We start from the raw sequence: 22,991 nt of genomic DNA on the forward strand, positions 1-22,991 counted from the left end.
AGTTTTACAGCTATTTCTACCGATATGATCATGACATATACGGTGGTTGATCTATATTCAGCAATGGGTCGCTATTGGGTTGCAGATGGAGATGAATTTCAATACCCATTAAATCCAAATTTGCGTTACTCACGTGCCACCGTCAATACCATGAGAGCTGAGTGGGAATTTCGCAAAACTCGAGCAAACGTTCTCGTTGAGCTATGCCGTGAAGTTAATCTTAAATTTCCTCGCCGGTTAGCCATGCGTATGCCAACTGACACTCCACAGTTGTTGCAAAGGGCATTGCATCGTATCCGCGACGAGGTTAATCGCATGACACAACGTTTGCAGAGGTCTGAACTAATGAAGACCGCAAATGAGCGTGCCGAAGATGGGTTAATGGATGATGCACACCAGTACTACGCCTGGAGCATGGATGTTATGTATGAATCTGATATTGAGATGTCAGATGATGATGATAATGAATGAAATTGTTTGGATGAACGCCCAGGGCATTTCTGTAATGCATGCAATTTGTAATGCTTATCCATGACTTATCAATAAAACGAGATATTTCAATTATTTTTAGCCTTCAACGAACATTTTTTTTATAGCTTCTTTACACATTTTGTTCAAACCAAACGCGTTTGTAATTTATGTTCTCCTAAATTACGGATAATGAGAGAGGGGTAGAGATGTGAAACAGATTTGTGTGATTCATCAATATAAATAAGAATAAAAAATTGTGAAATGATAATTGCGAATAAATAAGTATGACACTTACATCAGCTGTACAAGTTTGACACATACAAACAAAAAAGAAAAAAATAAAAAAACCTATATAGTCCATATCGCAACCGCTAATGCCCTAACCTGCCCCCAGTCCCACAACCCCGACCGTGGATCTCCCTCCTCGGTCTCCTACGGTAGACTCTCTGAATATCTGGCACTCTCTCCCCTGCATGCTGCCCTCCACTGACTGCCTGCGGAGCCTGTGAGTGTGAGTGTGACCCCCCCTCTCCTGCATCTGATGCCCCTGATCCTGCCTGTGCCTGTAGATCATATACTGCTGTGAGCTGTGAAACTCCCACTCCCTCATCTGGTGCAACTGTATCACGATCTGCAGCTCGACCACGACCTCTGCCTCTGCCCGCACCCCGACCTCGGCCGCGACGTCCCCCACGACCATAACCTCTCCCTCGCGCTCTGGGGGGGGGCTCAATATGGCCCTCATCATCAATGTGTGAGATGTCAGTGAGAACTGCATCATGTGTACTCCTGGGCGCGGTCGAAGTAGTCCCCATAAAAGCAGGTGATAACTGGGTGGGTGGGGTAGCAACATCATGCATGAACGGGGGGGGCGGTCGAAGTACTCCCCAGAAAAGTAGGATGTAACTGGGTGGGTGGGGTAATAACATCATGTATGAAGCGGGGCGGTGACCAATCAGGGTCAGGGTCAGCATGCTGGGTAAGATGTACGTGTGGGGAATATGGAGAAATGTATGGGGTATCATGTGGTGGGGTGCCTGAAGTCGAAGGACCTGCTGTGGCTGGCGCTGAACTGGAAGGCACTGACGTGGACGGGACTGATGTGTCTGGAGCAGCTGCTGCAGTGTGTACACCGTAGTCCCCAAAATGCAGACGATCTACCCGATGGGCATGCTGGATCCCCTCGTACAATAACTCTCTGATCTCTACAAGGGCCTGCAGACCAAGCTGTCCATCACGTCTGAAAATAGCATCCTCAGCCAAGTGATATGACCTCCCAGCTCGAACCACCTGTCAAAAAAATAGATATATTAGGCTATAGTTGACTGAAAATAATCAATTATGATATTAACAATTATCGGAGATATAGTACGCTACTCACCAATGACTCGAGAGAAGGCCCAACTCCCTGATATCCGTCCTCGGACAGGTGGCTCGGATTACCGACAAGTAGGTGTGTATGTCGCCGATACCACAACATGTAAGGGTCGGGAGAGGGGAGGACCCCATCGCTCCAGTCAGCCTGTACAATAGTGTCGCGACGGGCATCCCACAACTGTATGTATCGCATATGATGCTGACTCCAGTCAGTGCTGCCTCGGCCACGTCTATCCGTCGCATGCAACCGCCACTCGGTGTCACATCGATCCGGCACGGGCTGGACCCGACCAAACTGTCGGAGGACACGATCAGGGAGATGCCACTCAACCACGTCATAACAAATGAGTGGTACTCTCGCCATCCATATATCCTCACCTAGGCGGCAGTAGTCTGGGAGCGTGTGCAGGACATCAGCATAAGGCTGCCAGATAAACTACAATAACGACAAGTCTATTAAAAATCGGTCATAAACGTATACAGTCCATATGACAATTAAAATTTAGGTATATAAATTTGATACCTCGCCGTCTATCATCCGGTCAAGCTGGTCTCTATACACGACCACTACGTGGGTCGATACGACCTCGTGGCTCATGTCAACCCTCCATCGGCTACCTCGAGGTCCGGCCGGCATCTGCATGTCTCCCTGCCCGATGGGAACCTCACCAGGAGCAACTACTTGCCGCCTAGCCGGGGCAATGCGAATCAATCTCTCCCACGCCCAAATCTGCAATAGTTTGAACGCAATTACAATACTGATATATGCCATACAATATGAATTGACATGTAATAAAATTCTTACTAACCTGTAGCAAGACAAGGGGTCCTCCGATCTGAGTCACACCCACCTGAGTGGCTCGACATAACATCCTATACAAGCATGCCAAAGCCGCGGCGCCCCAGCTGTACTGGCCGATGACGTCAATGTCTCTCAACAGTGGCAAATACATCAGCTTGAGCAGGTTCTGTGACTTATCAGGGAGAAGTACCCCCCCAATAAGCCACAGAATATATGCTCGCGCATGCTGCTGTACTAACTCATCTGCAGCATCATCTGGAAAATCGCCCTGAAAATGCTCCGACAGCCACCTCACCCTCACTCTACCTGCCTGTAAGTCTGCAGGTGTAGGTGCTACTCCCAATAGCTCAGCACATAGCGCTATCCACTGCTCCGTCGTCAATGATGGGTCAAGTCCAGTAACTGCTCGCCCATCAATCCGTAGACCGTATAGGACAGATACGTCCTGCAATGTGACGGTGGCCTCACCGGTCGGGAAATGAAATGTATGAGTCTCTGTGCGCCATCTCTCGACGAGAGCAGTAATGAGTGGGTGGTCCAGTCTGATATGGCCTATACGATATACACCATAGAATCCCGCGCGTAGTAGACACTGCAAGACTCTATGGTGCAATGGACGATCCCACAGGCCGGAATCTCCCCGTCGGCATGCCACCACGGTGCGTGACTGGTCCTGCATAACAGAATGAGTATTTTAAATTATAGCATTATCAAGGAAATGAAAAACAAAATGCAGTGTATTTTCATTGTACGCGTAAAGTCCAACAAACGTTATTGCATACCGGGTCCTCCCATATACTGTCAGCCCGATGTGGATGACTAAAAAGGGGGACCTCATCAGGTAGATGTGCCATGAAGCCTGTACAGTTGAAAAACAAATACATTTTGACAAACTGTATTGGTGAGCATGTAATTTAACTATATCAATTAAGCTGAAATTATTATGTACATGACGACTTGAAAAATAAATGTGGTCGATTATTTTAAAAGTATAAATTTGTGTGCCATTAACTAAAATCAAAAGTTTGCATATTATGTGCCCATTAAATATGATAAACAATTCAACATAACCTATCGTTATCTATGCTTCAGACTAATATAAAAATCTTTTACAAAGTCATTTTACGATATCAGTTACATAAGCTTAATAATGACCAATAACATGTGGATAGTTTTTGTATGTCAATATTTACAAACAAAATGGAATGATCAATTTTTTTTTTTCAAAACTTCATTATTGATTTTGGCATATTTGACATAACGTCATTATTGATTTTGACATATTTGACAAAATTCGTTACATTTATGGCATATTCGACAACTTCATTATTGATTTTGTAATTTTTGTTTTGCAATAAAATAAAAAATTTGTAAATTACGTACATGTAATTCACAAAATTCTGTAATAAACATTTTCAATGAAGTAGAGAATAAAAACTATGATAGTTGTAAATTTCGTCAAGCAAATAAAACAATTACAATATATAAAGAATTAAACAACAGAAATGATATATTACAAATAAAAAATGTTCTATTACATGTATGGCCCCGTTTACAAATAATGAATTACAAAAGAAAATAAAATGATCTATTACAAATAAAGAATTACAAAAAGATCTATTACAATATGTAAGTATTACATAGTCTTCATCGACCAAGTCGCGCCGGACATGTTCGCCTGTCATGACCTGTCTGCTGGCACTCACTGCAACGAGCGGTCAAACGCCTATCTGATATGTCCATCTCATTCGGAATACGAGACATAGATGCACGACCCCGTTTCACTTGTCGCAGACGCAGTACATTAGGCATTAAAGTCCACTGCGGATCAGCCCAATAATCTTGATGCGGTATTGGATTGAATTTAGTTTCCCAAACTCTAATGTATACAGGAAGCCTATATACTGGATCAACGTACTCGAATGGATTGTCACCGCATTCAGACATTACAGCGAGCATATGAGAACATGGATAGTGTCGTATCTCATATTTCCCACAACTGCACGTGGGTTGATTCATCCGCACAATTTGTGTATTGCGACCTCGTCCATGGCGAAAAGATGTTTGCACCTCAAACACGCGGCGTGGCCTATAAAAAAATTATAGTAGAAACTAATGAAGTTCATGTTTTTAGGTGTAGTTAAATTGACAACATAATAACAATAATTTAATTTATATTACAAACTAACCTGTCATATGATATCAACTTGAAAGTATTTGCCCTTGCGATGCCATCCTCAATAGTTTTTTGCATCTGTCTAGGGTATTGGAACTCATTTCGTACATCTAGTTCAGCTTGGGCTCCCATCTCGTCAAAATATTTTACAAGCCGCCGAAATGTAAATTCTACCATAGCTGAGATAGGTAAGTTCCTTGCACCTTTCAAGACGCTATTGAAGCACTCTGCATCATTGCTAGTCAATACCCCCCAGCGATGCCCACCGTCATACGAAAGGGCCCACTCCTCAGGATTCATCTTGTAAACCCAAGTGATGGCTTCTTGGTCAATAGCCTGTATTTGTTGTAAGTAACCATTACACTTTCGTCGTTGATGAGCACTTCCTGCTTTCCATAGAAGTTGTTTCAGCTCCTTATTTCTGAACGTAGTGTTAAAGTTACTACAAACATGTCGAAGGCAGTGCCGATGATATCCAACAAATTGGAGCGAGGGATTCAACCAATGCCGCCTCACAGCAGCTAAAATACTCTCAGCTCGATCGGATATCAAAGTCACTCCCTGTCGGTCCATGACAATATGTTCCTTGATATTTGAAATGAAGAACGACCAAGACTCCAAACTCTCCTTGTCGACAACAGCAAATGCAAGCGGTAGTAGTTTGCCATTGGCGGTGACAATCGTTGCTACAAGCAACACACCAGTGTATTTCCCGTATAAGAATGTACCATCTATGGTTATAACAGGCCTACAATGTCTGAATCCATCGATGACGGGTTTGAAAGACCAAAAAACAAAGTGGAAAACGGGCATAATGGTTGTATTTCCGGTATATCTATGCTTCCATTGCACGATGGTACCAGGATTAGATGTTTGTAATGCATACATGAATTTAGGCAACATCATATATGATTCATCCCAATCTCCGAATACCATTCGAATTGCCTTTGCCCTTGCATGCCACGCCTTCTTGTAATGTATAGTATAGTTCATGGATTTTTTTATGTCTTCGATGACATTCTTAATGGGCATATCAGGTTCGTTCTGCATACAACAATACCTATGAGTCAGATTATTTTGGTGTGAACACTTTAAAGACACAATTTTGGTGTGAACACTTTAAATGAACAATGTGTATATAAATGTAAACATTTATTTTGTATACTCACCGCAACTTGTCCCAAAAGATGAGAAGCAATGTAACTGGAGCTAATATTTGTGTGGTCCCTATTCGTTCGTGGGTATAAACAATGGTGAGGACCCCTATACTGCTTTATTTCAAAAAGCCCATGTCTCTTACTAAGAGATGCACGCAACCACCATCTACAGTCGTGCTTGCAAGCACACACCCAAACGTCTCGCTTGGAGGTTACGACTTTGTACTCTCGATTATTTGTTGCATGGTACAATTTGACAGCATGTACGAGTTGCTTCTTATCAACGAAAACCATCCCTTTGTCCAACTCTGGATTTTCAGCATTCCAGATTCGGTTACGGGGAACGACATCGCGGTTACTAATGTCAAAATCACCACCCATGTGAATGTTTTCAAAGAAAGGGATTTCAGGTCTAGGTGGAATGGGGGCATTCTGAATATCAACGGGAGCGTCGACATCATCTTCTTCTTCATCATCATCATCATCTGATCCGCCCAATAAATTTTCTTCATCACACATTTCATTCTCATCATTGTCTAGGGCGACATCAGGACCGTACATGTCACTATCAGCAAACTGCACAAAATTAACCGTTTCAGCCATATTACCAGCAACTTCAACTGGAGTCGTATGATGGCTATAGGTGGGCACATCTTGGGTGTTATTGTGAAATTCAGTCTCGTATCCACCATGTGAACTTGATTCTCCACCATGGCCATGAAATGTCTGTTGTGTGTAGCCAGCTGCATAACATTCATTTGATTCATACATAGGAGACTGAAATGCTGTCGTGTCAACCCCATGTGTCAGCAATGTAGTGAACGGATGCGATTCCATCTGTGTTACATTCGGAAGATTCTGTACAACCTCTTTCTGAATGTACACTTCCAAACAATTTGGTGGTTCGAAATTTCCACCGATACTTAAAACGGTGTTCAACGCCTCATCGTCATTTATCGGTAATATTTTGTATTTGCTGGTTGCTTGCCACTGGCGATAAGGATATCTACATTTGAAGATCAATCGGACTGTTTCCCCGTAACTTGCGACCTTGGACATAAACATCTCCTCCAAATTGCCAAGTGTGGTGCCAAGTTGCACCATATATATCCCTTTCGGCTCAGCATCATATGACACACCTTCATCGGGATCCCGAATTATGTTTCCCCCCCAGTAAAAGATAATTGGAACAGTTGCCATATACTTGCTTCAATGAAACAATAAATATTAAAATATCAACAATATACATATATTGAATTGTACTTGTAAAATAAACATTAAAATTTGCAGAAGCCACAAATAAAAGCAACCCTCTAATTTTTTATCAATTTATATTTTCCAGGGTTGAAGGAACTGTAGAGGTGAAACATTAATTCAATTTCTATTTTGTCAACTATATATTTGTGTCTCAACTTGATTATTACTTTTTATTCAATAATCTTGTTCACTTATTTTTATTCGTATAACAGAACAGCTGAGATTTCATCTATACGTGGAGTTACATATTGTGTCTCATTTACTTCGTATGTGAAGACTCTTATCTTTTCAACGTGAATGTTCTTTGTTGTCATTGCTCTATTGTCTTCATCTAAAAAACACATAACAAGAAGTATACATGTTGTCTTAATTCTTTCGAATTAGTGGCGAAAAATAAAATAGGTTGACAGATATTTAGTAGAGGGTGACGCGATTGATTTGGACAATATAAAATACAGGGTGCAAACATTGAGAGAGATTTTTTTAACCTGGTGATGTAATTGTTCAGATTTATGGAAAATATAAGTTAATTTGATTTGCTCCAACTTGTGCCATTACGGACCTTAATGACAAAGTTATTTCCTATGTGAACTAGTAACCCTCGTCCATTTTGTAGAGGGCATAGAGGCTTTCTTATAAAATTAAAACAACAAACTGATTTTGGATCATTTTGGATTGTTCTGAAAAGTAAGAAAAAAATTAAATTTATTTACTCCTTTTTTTTCTTACACATACAAAAACAACAAAATTATTACAGAGATAATTTATAATGGCCAAAAATTAGAGATAATTAAATTGAAGTTGGTGGTTAAATGTATGGACTACATTTTGGACAGTTATCCATGTGAATCTATCGGGCCATCCGTACCAATTATTTGGTATTACAAAATACATGCTTACCCATCAACGTGCCAATTTTTTTTTTTCCCTTCTTACGTACGAAATTGCTACGGACTATTAATTAAAATAATTTATTACTCTTTTCATGCATATATGTCTGCACACCTCTATGGACAGAATAATTATGATATTTGCTTCCGCCAACCCCTAATTTTGTAAATCTATTTAAGTGGCCTTCGGTAATCTTAGGATTACTGGCCGGTCATACCTATAGTAGCGAGTTTGGGTCGTGATAGAGTGGTATCAGAGCACGAGTTGATTATTTGAAGTGTTTCCATGTTGGATCATTTTGGATCGTTCTGAAAAGTAAGAAAACTTGATTTTGGATCATTTTGGATCGTTCTGAAAAGTAAGAAAAAAATTATATTTATTTACTCCTTTTTTTTCTTACACATACAAAAACAAAAAAATAATTACAGATAATTCAATTGAAGTTGGTGGTTAAATGTATGGACTACATTTTGGATAGTTATCCATGTGAATCTATCGGGCCATCCGTACCAATTATTTGGTATTACAAAACACATGCTTACCCATCAAAGTGCCAATTTTTTTTTTTTTTCCCTTCTTACGTACGAAATTGCTATGGACTATTAATTAAAATAATTTATTACTCTTTTCATGCATATATTGTAACTACTCTAAAATAGCAGCCAAAGTAGATTTTCATTTTCAATGGTAGTGGACAATCACAAAGTGAAAAAGACGATAAGTCAGTTCGTTCAATACCCATTTCAAAAACTTTCTCAAATTTTCTTCAGTTTTATCATAAAATTTTAATTTGTACTAGAATACTATTATATGTATTACAAATTCAGCTCATTAAATGTTTTAATCATATTTTGGCTGCTTCACCCCAAATATGACCCCAAATATAGTGAAATAAACCAAACGAAATTAAACCAATTTTTTTTTTTTAAATCAAATACAGTCAAATTTAAATATTTTCAGAAACCAATAAAAATATTTCTTTTCAATAAAATAGAGTCAAAATTAAATATTTTGATAAACCAATAAAAATATTTCTTTTTAATAAAATAGAGTCAAAATTAAATATTTTGAGAAACCAATAAAAATATTTCTTTTTAATAAAATATAGTCAAAATTAAATATATGAATTTCGGATTTTTTAATCGCAATTCTTAATTAAAAAAAATTACTTTTAAAACCCTAATTTCCTTTTAATTCCTCTTCACAAGAAAAAAAAAACAATTTCCAATTCAACAAATGTACGTTGGTTTATTCAATATTCAAAATATAGACATTTTCATTCACAAACAAAATTTAAAAATTCTAATTCCTGATTTGAAATTTAAAAATATAAACATTCAAAATATTCAAATTTATTCAATATTCAAAATATTTTTCTTTTGGGTCCAATGCCAGTGGTGCAATACATAGTAATTCATGGGTGGACATTGGAGATTCTTCTTTCTACTAATAAACCCACTTCGCAAAAGTATGAAACAAAGAACTAGCTTGTTGGTCAAGAGTCTTTTTATAGCTATTTTAGCCCAAACATGACATGCCAAACGAAACCTAAGATTCACAAAATTTAAATTTAGAAGGCATAACACTATTTACATACATCCTAAAATTATATATATTACAGCTAAATTAGCTAATTGCCCAATAGAAATCCAGTCTATGATTTTGCATAATGATGAGTAGCTCTTTCACTTGTTCATGAATTCCCTTCATTTGACTTGATTATGATTGTGTTTGAATCATAACTTTGAACACAGATTAAAAATAAAATAAAATAAGAAAAAAAAAAGAAAAGAAAATAAAATAAAATAGAAGAACAAATTAGATTTTATTTTACTCACATTTTTCTTTCTCTTAATTCAAACTCAGTTTTAAGAGATTGATTGACTTGACAAATGAGACACTTTCTTAATCAAAGTTGTATTAGATTTATCATTGCAGAATTGATTGTAAAAAGAGAAAAAAATACTCTCTTTTTTTCTTTTTTTTCGGCTGAAGGTTAGATTTGATTTCAAGTTTTTGGTACACCTATTAAAAGACTTGTGAATTAAGTTAATGTGGTCATTTAATGTTGTACCCGAGCCTTGGATTTACCAAGAGAAATAAATAAATTCACCTCATTTTCTTTTTGTCAAGATAAAGAAACATAATCTTAGGGTGTTGTCATTTACTGCATTCCAACAAAAAAATCAAGATTGAGATCTGAGTCGATTTTTTGATATGAGTCGATTTTTTGACAAAAAGGGTTTGTTTGGATATGAGTCGATTTTTTTACTATTTAATTTGGGGCTAAAAAATGTCGTTAGTGATATGTTTTTTTGACTTTTATGAGAGAAAAAATAAAATATTTATGATTTAGATATAACATTTTGTCTTATATGAATAAAATAACTTATTTTATCTTATATGACTATTTCTTTGACTTGAAACCTTGAAATTTGTTTATGTTCATTTTATTTTTTATTTTATTTTTGGGTAGCCCTATTAATATTTTGGTTTTGTTGTAACGGTCCATGAAATTTTGGGATGATCAAATTATATTAAATCTAGCATTTAGTGAATCTTATCACGTTTTCAAGAGATGAGGATATGTAAAATATTTTGATCCTCCATGTAATTCTCTCTCCCTTAAATTAATCAGAGTATACATATGTGACAAAACTTTCCTATTTTTTTTTTTAAAATTTTAATTTAATTTGTTTTTTGGGGTAGGTCATCCATATGTGATCCTAACACATTCAAAACCCAATAAACAAAACCCCTAAATAGTCCCAAAGAAACATGGATCCTTTGTCTCTTGGGTATCACAATGCAGGTCTCGAGTCTTGACCTCTACAATTTCTCCCAAATTAATGACATTTACATGCTTTGATTTCTATTTTAACTATCTTCATTTGTATAGGAGAATGTAAAACATAAATAGAAATAAATATGATGAAACTTAGATATTTTTGTACATAGACAAAAATGTTCTCACATTTGAAATAATGAAATTAACTAATTTATAAAAAAAAACATAACAAAATAAAATGATAGTATCCTCTTGAATAAAAAAACAAAAAACATTAATATTTCATTATAAATAAAATATAAATTTATAAATCATTTAAATAATATTACTTTCTTTATTTGGAAGCTCATTTAACTTGAAACAATTCTTTGAAATAGATTATTGAATTTCACTTACAATTAGATTTTAATCTATTAATTTTATAATATTAGAACCAAAAGAAAATAAAATCCATTCATGCTATAATATTACAAAAAAAATAAAGCATTTCAATTTATTCCAAAAAATAAAAAACCAAATAAATAAAAATACTTTATTTACAAATTATATAATGACAGTATATGTTTCAAATTAAAAATACTTTATTTTGATAAACCAATAAAAATTTCAGAAAAATTCAAAAACTAACCATGATTCCAAAAAATTCAATTTCATTTCAAAACCCTAACATTGACAGAAAAACCCTAACCCGTATGCCAAAAAATTCCAAACCCTAATTTCATAACCACAATGATAAAAACCCTAACACATTTAATAATTCACAAGTAAAACCCTAACATTGACAAAAAAATACAACACAAAACAAACACAAAAAGTAAATACATAAAATTAGGGTTAATGTCATACCACGGAGAGAGACAGACAGCAGAGACAGAGAGCGAGAGCGAGCTGAGATGGAGCGAGAGCAGAGAGAGAGAGAGCGAGCGAGAGCAGAGAGAGGGAGAGCGAGCGAGAGCAGAGAGCAGAGAGAGCCAAAAACCTAAGTCGTATGCAAATGAGGGGGGGTGAGGGGGGGGTTTGTTCGTATATATGAGGAGTTTGAAAACGCTGATACAAAAAGCGATTTCATTTAAATGAAATCGCTATTACAAATAGCGTTTTTTGGCAAAAAAAATTTGTACTGAAATCGCTATTAGAGATAGCGTTTTTTCCGGGGAAAATTTTTTCTTAAAATCGCTATTACGAATAGCGTTTTTATTTTAAAAAAAGCGCTGTTAGGAAAAGCGTTTTTAACAAACTCTAGAAGCGCTATTTGTAATAGCGACTTATTAATCAAAGTCGCTATTTGTAAACGCGATTTTACTGTTCACCTACTTTTACGCTCCTAACAGTGAAAGCGCGAATAGTAATAGCGCGAATAGTAATAGCGTTTTAACCTAGTTTTGAAATTCCGTCAGAAGTTGGCCTAGTTTTGGAAATACGATACAAAAATGGCTTATATTGGGAAATGGCCCTTCGTTCGAATCGACTGTGTGAGTCGGTGACCGACTCTTTGTACACTCGTCGGAGAGCGAATTCCTAGCCGACAACAATGGCGGTCTCGTGTCAAATTCTCAATCGACGATCAAACCTCACTCACGTTCCTTCGTGCTCTATGAGATGAGGCTTTTCACTTGTTGATCTGATCCACTTCTTCTTCTTCTTCTTCTTCTTCTGATTCTTCTTCTTCTGATATCTGCATATATATATATATATATATATACATATACACATATATAGGGTAAGACATGAAGGCAGACAGCCATAGCAACCAGACTCAGAGAGTTGCCTTCGCCGGCCTCTTGGTGCTCCTCCTCCCAATCCTTTCCCCCAATCTCTTCGATCCCTTGGGCCGCGCTTCTCCTTCCATGTTCTCCGTACGTCTCTCTCTCTCTCTCTCTCTCTCTCTGTTTGGTTACTGAGAAAATCTGAACCATTAAAAGCCTCTTTGTGTTGTTTTGATTTGCTTTTTTTTTTTTTTGGCCCCTCAGCAATCAAACGGAAGGAGTAGAAATTTTATTGTTGAAATTCGGTGGTTTTGAGGTTGCTGTTTCCTCACGCTAATGAAAAAAATTATCCGAGGATTACATTTTAGGTTTTTTAGTGAATCCTGATTCCTATGAAAACTATGAGCTGCTACTACCTGTTGAATGATAATGGCAAGGTCTCAATGACTTTCAGATTAAATTTATTCCAAGTTTGTTCAAATAGTCAGCCTAGGTTGACTTGTAGAGGCCCAAAACTGTTTGTACTCAGTAACTCAAGCTGATAACTCTCAAATAGCTCAAACAATTCAAAAGAAAATCTTTATTTAGAATAGAATTATTATTCGTCAAGTAGACAAAAGAAACAGAATTAAAAACTAAAAAGTTGAACTATTTTGCTTTGATTTGGAATCTGTAAATTCTTTTGTTTCGCTGCACAAAACTTATGGATTAGTGTAACAGTGAGAAGTCAATTAAGAACTTGTATTTGAAATGTTTTAATCCCGTTGTTGATATTTTTGTTTCTTGTACAAGTCTAGGTTTTGTTTCCTGAAATGCAGTTTATTGTACAAGTCTATAGCTGAGTTTTCTGAAATGTGGCAATGTTGGGTGAGATGTCATGAACGCAATTGAACGCAATTATTGTTATGTTATTCAGTTCATCAATGGTCATAATGGCCAACCTGTACCTGTTTCTTACTTTAATTAGCCCAGAAAAAAAGTTAGGGTAGCTTCCATATAGCAGTTTGTTTGTTTATTTAAATGCATCCTTTATGAATGCCTATGTGTTTCCAACTTTGAAAATAATGTTTACATTATATCCATGAGCATCCATTCTACTATAGTAATGGCCAATGTTAAGACAATAGGACCTGATTGATAAAACTGAAAATTAAGTTGTGAAAATTTTTAGCTCTGAAATTTTTAAGTACTGATTTTTTAAATATGAAATTTCAAGATAAACCTGTGAGGTGAGAATGAAAATGAAAATGAAAACTACCTCTCACTAAGCATTTGCAACATTCCGTGACAAGTCAAGCCTCTCGAACTTAAATTTATGACACATTTTCAGTCAATTTTTAGATCTAAGTGATACATATGTTATCAAACACATTTAGCTGTGAAATCATTAAGTTCATTTAGCTTTAACCGAAGTGTTATTATCTTGCCAAATAAGGCCTTAATCTTGTTGCCTATAACAAAAGAATTCTTCCATGTTAGGAATGGAATGCTCCAAAGCCTATGCACTTGCATCTATTACAGAGTGCTTTACAACGCCAAACTGTGAGTATGTGCCAAGATGCCAACTATCTGGTTTTCTTTCAGTAAATTGTTCCAGAACTCAAGTGATATATGTTCTGACTATGCATTATCAGTCTGACAGACAACAATCCGAGCTCTGGTCTCCCCTGGCCAACCAAGGATGGAAACCATGTATTGACTCTACAAATATCCCTTGTGAGTGCCTTAAACTAGTACCATCTCAAATGTTGTCTTTCTTGGTATTCTACTATTTTCTATGATTATATCTAGTAGAGGAAAGAGTTCTTGGAATCAGCATGGTTTCATATGATGGAAATCTTCTTATGACACACATATGTACTTTGTAGCATTGCCAAAGAAATCTCAGGGGTATATCCAAGTGTTTCTTGATGGAGGCTTGAACCAACAGAGAATGGGGGTATGTGAGTTTTATGTAGCATGTATATTCTATGAGCATGAGGCACATGAGAATTTTTATGTACTCCATATTAATAATTGTAGCAATCAGTTATCTTGTAGTAAGAACATATTGCAGATTTAACTTCTTTTGTTTCTATTTCCAAAGATTTGTGATGCAGTTGCTGTTGCTAAAATTTTAAATGCTACACTCGTGATCCCACACTTTGAAGTGAATCCTGTTTGGAAAGATTCAAGGTATAGTATGAGTAACTTTACTTTTGCTTTGCTTCCCGCATAGTAGTTTTAGTCTCTAGAAGTAGATACTAACAAAGAGTCACATGTGGTTCTGCAGTCCATTCACTGAAATATTTGATGTGGATCACTTTATTAATGTCCTGGATGATGAAGTTTCCATAGTGAAAGAGCTTCCTAGCAAATATTCTTGGAGCACCAGGGAGTATTATGGTACAGGAATACGAGCCACTAGAATTAAAACAGCTCCTGTCCATGCATCGGCTAATTGGTACCTCGAAAATGTGTTGCCCGTATTGCAGAGGTCTGTATAATGTTAGCTGTTTCATCTTTCTTGCTTAAGAGTACAGTAGCTTATTACCTGGGTTATCATGAATGCATCCTGAGTTATTTTTTTCTTTCTTTTTCTGGTTGAATTGAATGTTTAGTTATTTAGATCCTTGTCTTGTCCATCAGAAGTCCATCCTAGTATAGCTGTGCTCCAAAGTATTGGAGTAGATCAGAGGACTCACGGTAATAGTTTTATAAGATCATACATATTTACTTTTACTGCAATTAAAAGAACTGGATCAGTTTCTCCATTCGCATAGCATGCTGCTTGCTCATGCACATATGGCAAATTGATGTTAATACACTGTAGGCCCCATCACTTTTCATGTTTGAAGGAAAATTTCCTTAAAAACAAAAACATAAGGATGTGTTCTGTTTGTCTTTTTTAAATTAAAAATAAAACATAAAAATTTGAGCACTTCATTTTAGAAGAAAAGTTACTAGTGCGTGGGATATGCAATGCGAAATTGCAATTTGTTTGAAGGCTGTGAGAGAAAATATTTTCAACATATGTTTTTGACATCCTCATTCTGAATCTGTTGGTTTTACTGCTCAGCTGGGTTCTGAATTTATCTGTCTGCAGTGGAGTTATTGTAGTTGTAGCTTGGATTGTCTGATATCTTTTTGTTAAGTGTTAGGGGTATTTTGGTCTTTGTGTCTTATTCTTATTAGTATAAATAGTTGTGTGTTAAGGGAGAAACCCTACGTTTTGAATAATATATACAGCAGCTGGTTCTCTCTCTCTCTCACAGTTCTTCTTCTCCTCCTTCTCCTTCTCCTTCTCCTTCTCATCTATCCATTCAACATGGTATCAGACCAATATCTTCCTCCTTGAAGATTGTTCTTTCCTTCCCTCGTTCTTGTATCTGGTACGTCTCAAAAAAAAAAAAAAAAAAAAAGAAAAAGAAAAAAAGAATTTTAGTATGCTCGAAAATTGATGGGCTTTCATCCTATAATCTCCTTTTTATTTTTTGGTTATTATTGATTGAGTTTTGCAATTTTTTTTGATTTTTCGTCAAAAATGGGTGATTTTTTGAAAGTCACTGGTGCACCCTTTTTTGCTTGATTTTTCCTCTCTCCCTCACATCCTAGGGAGCCGATTGGGCCTTTATTGGGCTGTGTTGTCCTTGTTTTGTTGTTTTTTTGGCTCTCCCTTGGTTTTTTCCTGGTTTTTGGATGCTCTGCTTCAGTGTTTGGGCTCCTATGTGATTTGGTTACGTTATTCTGGGGTTATTTTTGCATTGGTTTCGCCTTAGAAGGTGCTTTGCTATACTGGTTAGGTTTTGTCAAGACTTGTTTGATATACTGTTGTGTTTCTGCCCCATCTTTCTCTTATCTCATGGCTGAGTGCGAGGGTCAGTACTCTAAGGGCAAAGAGGATAGTGGACTGAGTGGTGGTATGACTCTGGGTGATAGTCCTTCTCTCCAGATTAGTCCGGTCAAGCTTAATGGCACAAATTACTTGATTTGGTCCCGCTCCTGCAGCCTTGCTATTGCCGTCCGGCGTTTGACTGGCTATATTACTGGTAGTACCATGCAACCTACTGAGGACAGTGCTTTATCTGTTCAATAGATTTCGGAGAATGCTTTAGTGATGACATGGCTGATCAATTCTATGGAACCTACCATTAGTAAGACTTTTCTCTTGATAGATACCCGCTCACAAGATTTGGATAGCGACATCTCAGATGTATTCTCAACAGGGTAATGATGCACAGGCTTATGAATTGCGAAAGAAGATTAGGGGCTTGGATCAGAAGGATCGCTCTCTGGCAGTCTACTATGCTGAGTTGAGTGGTTTATAGTAGGAGCTAGATTACTACTAGAGTTTCCAACCCGTTTGCTCCACGGATGCCACTATGTTTCAGCAGGCTGTGGAGAAGGAGTGGGTGTATGATTTTCTTGCTGGCTTGAATTTGGAGTATGATCAGATCCGGGTTCAGGTATTGTGTCGCTCTCCGTTTCCCACATTACGTGAGGCTTATGCCCTGGTTCAGTAGGAGGAGAGTCGTCGTCGTGCTATGGTGCATGCCCCTGTTCAGGATCGGTCAGCGATGGTTGTCGGCCCCAAGTCCCGTGATACTCCACCTTGTCCGCCTCAAGGTGGTGGTAAGGGTTCATTGGTTGATCGGGACCGGTTGAAGTGTGATTATTGTGGGAAAGATAGACATGATAAAGAACACTGTTGGAAGTTGCATGGTCAGCCTACTCGAGGCCGTGGTCGTGGTGGTAGTGTTCGTCCTCAAGCCCATGTGTCTGAGACTGCTGCTAGTGCCTCGGATGATGCTGGTTCTATTTCCCAAGATGAGCTTCACACTCTTAAACGTTTGATGGCTTGACTTGATTCTTCTTCTACCTTAGCTCCTTCCTCTTCTGCCTCTTCCAACTTTGCCCACACAGGTATTTCTGCTAGTGCACTTAGTGCCTCTTCGTCTCCTTGGATCATTGATTCCGGTGTTACCGACCACATGACGGGTACTTCTAGTTTTTTTCATTCTTATTCACCTAGTTCTGGGCGAGATAAAGTTAGAGTGGCTGATGGCACTTTATCTTCTATATCTAGCAAGGGTTCTGTTCATTGCACCTTTTTACTTTCGTTTTCCTTTGTTCTTCATGTTCCTAATTTTTCCACTAACTTACTTTCTGTTAGTAGCCTTACTACTGCTCTCAATTGCTCTGTAACCTTTTTCCTGACTCATTGTGTCTTTTAGGAACTGGCTAAGGGGAAAATGATTGGCAGTGGTAGCGCACACAGTGGATTGTACTTTCTGGATGCCGCTTCTGCATCAACTTTGTCCTCTCCGGCTCTTCTATGCACTTCTAGCTCCTCCCTTCACCTTTTCATCAATGGCATCGCTGTTTGGGGCATCCTTTCTTTAGTATTTTAGAGAAACGTTTTCCTTCTTTAGTTCGAGATTCTTTAGTTCGAGATTGTCTTAGGAATAACTTTGTTTGTGATGCTTGTGAGCTTGCTAAGTATAAACGTACTTGTTATCATTCTATTAATAAAAGAAGTATTTTTCCTTTTATGCTTATTCATAGTGATGTGTGGGGTCTTTCCCTGTGGTTTCTACCTCCAGTTATCGGTGGTTTGTCACGTTTATTGATTGTTATTCCCGTGTGACTTGAGTTTATTTACTCGCACTAAAAATGAGGTTTTTTCGTGCTTCAAAAATTTTCATAAAATGGTTTCCAATCTCTTCAATGCTACTATCAAAATTCTTAGGAGTGATAATGGAACTAAATATGTTGATGGAGCTTTCAAGGCATATCTCGAGGAGCATGGCATTCTTTATCAGACTAGTTGTGTTGGCACTCCTGAACAGAATGGAGTTGTCGAACGCAAGAATGGCCACTTCCTTGAGGTTTCTCGCTTGCTCACTCTTGTTTACCATGAACGTTCCTAAGTCTTTTTGGGGGGATGTTATTCTTACCGCGGCTTACCTTATTAACCCAATGCTCTCTAGTGTCCTCCACTTCCAAACTTCTCTTGAGCTCCTCCCTGTCACTTATCCCACTTTTTCCCTTCCGCCTCGGGTTTTTGGTAGTGTTTGTTTTGTTCATCTTCAACCTCGTACTCGTGGGAAGCTTGATCCTGTTATTCTACTACTCAAAAGGGTTACAAATGCTATGACCCTTAGACTCATAAGCTGTATGTCAGTATGGATGTCACCTTCCGTGAATCTGAGTCATTTTTTCCTTGTCATCCACTATCTCCTTAGGGGGAGAGTGGTATAGATGAGATTACGGATAGGACGGATATGAGTTGTCTTTTTTCTTTCCTAATCAGCGGGCTATTATTTGTGGTGAGGGGAGCCTACTAGTTCTGTTGATGAGATTGATATTGGTGGTCGTTTGGACAGAGTTGATCTTAAGACTTATTCACGGCGTCAGAAAGAGCGGGCTTCTCTTGTGCCACCGAGTCAATCATCTCCTATGCCAGTTCCACAACCAGTTTTCACTGACTCTACAGGTAATGATCCTCAGTCCATTTCTTCACCTGTTGTTGATAGTCCTGTTGGTAATAATCTGAGTCTTCCTATTACTCTCAGAAAGGGGGTTAGAGCCTGTACTCAACACCCCATTTCTAAATTCGTGTCATATGATTCGTTGTCTTCTCCATATCGTGCTTTTGTTTTGTCTCTTTCTTCTGTGTGTATTCCGCAGGGTTGGAAAGAGGCCATCAATGATCCTAAGTGGAAGGTAGCTATGTAGAAGAGATGCAAGCTTTGAGTAAAATTAACACATGGGACTTGGTGTCTTTACCTAATGGAAAAAAACCAGTCGGATGTAAGTGGGTGTTCACTTTCAAGCACAATGTAGATGGGACGATTGAACGGTACAAAGCAAGACTAGTGGCCAGGGGATTTACCCAGACATATGGAATAGACTATCAAGAAACTTTTGCCCCAGTAGCAAAAATGAATTCCATTCGAGCTATTTTGTCCTGTGCTGCTAATTTGGGATGGCTTCTACAACAACTAGATGTGAAGAATGCTTTTCTTTATGGGGATTTGGAGGAGAAGGTATATATGGATGTACTTCCAGGATTCTCATCACAATCTACACTTGGAAAGGTTTGTAGATTGAAGAAGGCTTTATACGGTTTGAAACAATCTCCTAGAGCCTGGTTTGGTAGATTCCTGAAGGCAATGCTGGGATTTGGGTATCAGCAAAGCAATGTCGATCACACATTGTTTGTCAAACACAATGTACATAAGGTAACAGTGCTTATTGTATATATGGATGACATAGTTGTGACAGGTAATGATGAGGAGGAGGTGACCCATCTCAAGATGTTGTTAGCCAAGGAGTTTGAGATAAAAGACCTTGATCCATTGAGATACTTTCTTGGGATTGAAGTTGATAGATCTGATAAAGGCATCTTCATTTCTCAAAGGAAGTACATTTTAGATCTTCTTGCGGAAACGGGCATGTTAGGCTGCAGACCAGCTGAGTCACCGATTGAGACTAATCATCGCCTTTGTAGTTGGGTTGGTGAGCTTGTGGAAAAGAAAAGGTACCAAAGACTTGTGGGAAGACTGATATATCTATCTCATACTCGTCTAGATATTACCTATGCAGTTGGGATAGTGGGTCAGTTTATGCATGATCCTCGTGCAACTCATTTGGATGCTGTCTATCGCATTTTGAGGTATCTTAAATCTGCTCCTGGAAAAGAAATTTTGTTCTCTAATCATGGTCACTCGAGGTTGAAAGCATTCATAGATGCAGATTGAACAGGCTCTATAGATGACAGACGCTCTGCCTCTGGTTACTGTGCTTTTGTAGGGGAAAACCTAGTCACATGGCGTAGCAAGAAGCAGGCAGTAGTATCTAGATCTAGTGCTGAAGCTGAATACAGGGCTATGGCACATGGGACATGTGAACTAATGTGGCTTCAATCTTTGTTGAGTGATATAGGACTTGATTGCAGTGATCCCATGACTTTGTATTGCGACAACAAGGCTGCTATTAGTATTGCACACAATCTTGTTCAACATGACCGGATTAAGCATATTGAGATTGACAGACATTTCATTAAGGAGAAGTTGAATAAGGATGTGATATGTATGCCTTTTGTTAAGTCTGAAGATCAACTGGCGGATGTTTTTACTAAGGGTCTTAGTAGTAAAGTCTTTCACCCTATTTGTTGCAAGTTGGGCATGAGAGACATCTCTACACCAACTTGAGGGGGAGTGTTAAGTGTTAGGGGTATTTTGGTCTTTGTGTCTTATTCTTATTAGTATAAATAGTTGTGTGTTAAGGGGGAAACCCTACGTTTTGAATAATATATACAGCAGCTGGTTCTCTCTCTCTCTCACAGTTCTTCTCCTCCTTCTCCTTCTCCTTCTCATCTATCCATTCAACACTTTTATATGTGCTGATAGAGTTTCTAATTTAGATATGCCTTTACGCTGAAAAACTTAAGGGATGCATTTACTTACCGCATATCAGATGATTGATTTGATTTGGAATGCTCTTTCTGACTCTTGCAGCTATGGGATTGCTGCTATAGCTCCATTCTCTCACCGTTTGGCATTTGACGACCTGTCTTCAGACATCCAGCACCTACGGTGTAAAGTCAACTTTCAAGCACTGGTTTTTGTTCCACACATCAAATTGCTGGGGGATATCCTCATCAATCGCCTTCGGAATCCTAGTAAGAGCAGAGTAGGTGGAGCCAATTACCTTGAGAAAAGATTAGATGTTATTGACAAACAAGGAGCTGGAAAGTTTGTTGTGTTACATCTTCGCTTTGATAAGGTATGATGTCTTTTCATCTAGTTATTATGTGCAAACATTTAGAAGTTTTGGCTTGTGTTTTATTTGGTACTTCTGGGTGGGGTGGTTGTGGGGGGAGGAGATTTCAGTTGGAGTTTTTTTTAGCCAAGTCTTCACAAACCTGTCCTTGTACAGGATATGGCTTCCCATTCAGCCTGTGAATTTGGTGGGGGTAAAGCTGAAAGATTGGCTCTTGCAAAATACCGCAAGGTGATTTGGCAGGGAAGAGTCCTCAATGCTCAGTACACTGATGAGGAATTGAGAAATCAGGGCCGTTGCCCACTCACTCCCGAAGAGATTGGACTGCTATTGGCAGCTTTGGGCTTCAACAACAATACCAGCCTTTATCTTGCTTCCCATAAGGTTTGTCATCTACTTCCACAGTGAAGATTTACTCTTTTGTTTTATCATTAGTGCATAACACCATGCTGTGCAGTCTTAAGAAAATAGTTAAAAATAAAATTTGACATTAAACAGTAACAAAAAAATTAAAATTTATAGGAAAAATAGTTTAGAATTAAGTAATTTCAGCTATTTTCATCATAGCTACATTTGCACTGAAAATTTGCACTACTGTTATGAGCTTGACAAAGAAGATACATGGTTTGTCTTGTACCTCTCAGTGAAAAAATGAGCTTTGAAGTCAAAAAAACTTTTGAAACTGGATTATTTTTTTTTTTACCCGCAGGTTTATGGTGGAGAAGCAAGGATCTCTACTTTGCGCAAATTGTTTCCACTAATGGAGGATAAGAAAAGTCTCACTACCACGGAGGAGCGGTCCAAGGTTGAAGGAAAGGCTTCTTTATTAGCTGCTGTAGATTATTATGTGAGCATGCAGAGTGACATCTTCATCTCAGCTTCTCCAGGCAATATGCACAATGCAATGGTAAGATCATCCAAATAAATTGTTTGAATCCTGATTTTTTAATGTGGATGTATAGTATTAGAAAAATATTTAGTTAATTGATTTTTGTTAAATGCCAAAACTGAGTCCTAATTTTTGTTGTGCAACACAGACAGATTGAATTTCTTAATCCAAATTTTTTTAATTTCAAAATTTCATCCAACTTTAGTTAATATTATTTACCAGCTAGGATATCGAGCATACAAGAACTTGAAGACCATTAGACCAAACATGGTGCTATTGGGCAAGGTCTTCCTCAATAACAGCATTGAGTGGCCAGAGTTCCAGCGATTGGTACAGGGTGGGCATAAGAGCAGACAAGGGCAAATCAGGTTAAGAAAGGAGACACAGTCCATTTATACATATCCCGCTCGTGATTGCATGTGTCAAGCTTAAATCATATAATCCTGAATTTGTGTGAGTGACTTTTCATAGCATTAGGGTTTGCAATCTATCTATTCTTTTTTTTGTTGCCGGTACAGTTAACAATATTCGAATATTATGTTCTTCATTTATGGAATAGATGTTCACTCACCTTGACTCATCATGATGAATTGTTTCTGGAATGACATTTTGCTTAACAAGATCAACAGTATTGTGTTTTGTGTTAGGTGTCTGATTTGCATATAAAAATAATTACAGTATCTAGATTGAAGACAGCATCGCAGTGACGAC

The 22,991-nt window shown here is 37.9% G+C and overlaps 4 protein-coding genes across 5 annotated transcripts; 1 reads left to right on the top strand and 3 right to left on the bottom strand.

The window, feature by feature from the left end:
* Positions 1 to 1,323: 1,323 nt before the first annotated feature.
* Positions 1,324 to 2,262, bottom strand: LOC145822108 (serine/threonine-protein phosphatase 7 long form homolog). The gene is made up of 2 exons (XM_082918701.1): positions 1,853 to 2,262; positions 1,324 to 1,761 (listed from the first exon to the last, which is right to left on the bottom strand). The coding sequence occupies exons 1-2, from the start codon at positions 2,210 to 2,212 to the stop codon at positions 1,324 to 1,326; spliced, it is 798 nt and encodes a 265-aa protein (XP_082774827.1). The 5' UTR covers positions 2,213 to 2,262.
* Positions 2,263 to 2,335: 73 nt separating this feature from the next.
* Positions 2,336 to 3,531, bottom strand: LOC145821223 (serine/threonine-protein phosphatase 7 long form homolog). The gene is made up of 3 exons (XM_082917749.1): positions 3,433 to 3,531; positions 2,658 to 3,323; positions 2,336 to 2,578 (listed from the first exon to the last, which is right to left on the bottom strand). Exons 1-3 carry the CDS (start codon positions 3,502 to 3,504, stop codon positions 2,351 to 2,353), a joined length of 966 nt encoding a protein of 321 aa, XP_082773875.1. The 5' UTR covers positions 3,505 to 3,531; the 3' UTR covers positions 2,336 to 2,350.
* Positions 3,532 to 4,168: 637 nt separating this feature from the next.
* On the bottom strand, positions 4,169 to 8,752 carry LOC145821224 (uncharacterized). Its single transcript, XM_082917750.1, has 3 exons — positions 5,996 to 8,752; positions 4,840 to 5,870; positions 4,169 to 4,739 (listed from the first exon to the last, which is right to left on the bottom strand). Exons 1-3 carry the CDS (start codon positions 7,181 to 7,183, stop codon positions 4,298 to 4,300), a joined length of 2,661 nt encoding a protein of 886 aa, XP_082773876.1. The 5' UTR covers positions 7,184 to 8,752; the 3' UTR covers positions 4,169 to 4,297.
* Positions 8,753 to 12,373: 3,621 nt separating this feature from the next.
* LOC114286004 (O-fucosyltransferase 31) lies at positions 12,374 to 22,850 on the top strand. 2 transcript variants are annotated; one of them, XM_082921738.1, is made up of 11 exons: positions 12,417 to 12,548; positions 12,582 to 12,775; positions 14,105 to 14,167; positions 14,260 to 14,341; positions 14,494 to 14,564; positions 14,712 to 14,800; positions 14,898 to 15,101; positions 21,127 to 21,394; positions 21,548 to 21,775; positions 22,101 to 22,298; positions 22,503 to 22,850. In XM_082921738.1, exons 2-11 carry the CDS (start codon positions 12,647 to 12,649, stop codon positions 22,710 to 22,712), a joined length of 1,542 nt encoding a protein of 513 aa, XP_082777864.1. In that variant the 5' UTR covers positions 12,417 to 12,548; positions 12,582 to 12,646; the 3' UTR covers positions 22,713 to 22,850. The 2 variants fall into 2 exon arrangements, with proteins under 2 accessions (XP_028084891.2, XP_082777864.1); XM_028229090.2 differs by having other exon boundaries at positions 12,374 to 12,775.
* The last annotated feature ends 141 nt before the right edge of the window (positions 22,851 to 22,991 follow it).

The sequence above is a fragment of the Camellia sinensis genome, chromosome 3 (genome assembly GCF_055761805.1).
Source record: "Camellia sinensis isolate YWXY chromosome 3, ASM5576180v1, whole genome shotgun sequence".
Classification (NCBI taxonomy): domain Eukaryota; kingdom Viridiplantae; phylum Streptophyta; class Magnoliopsida; order Ericales; family Theaceae; genus Camellia; species Camellia sinensis.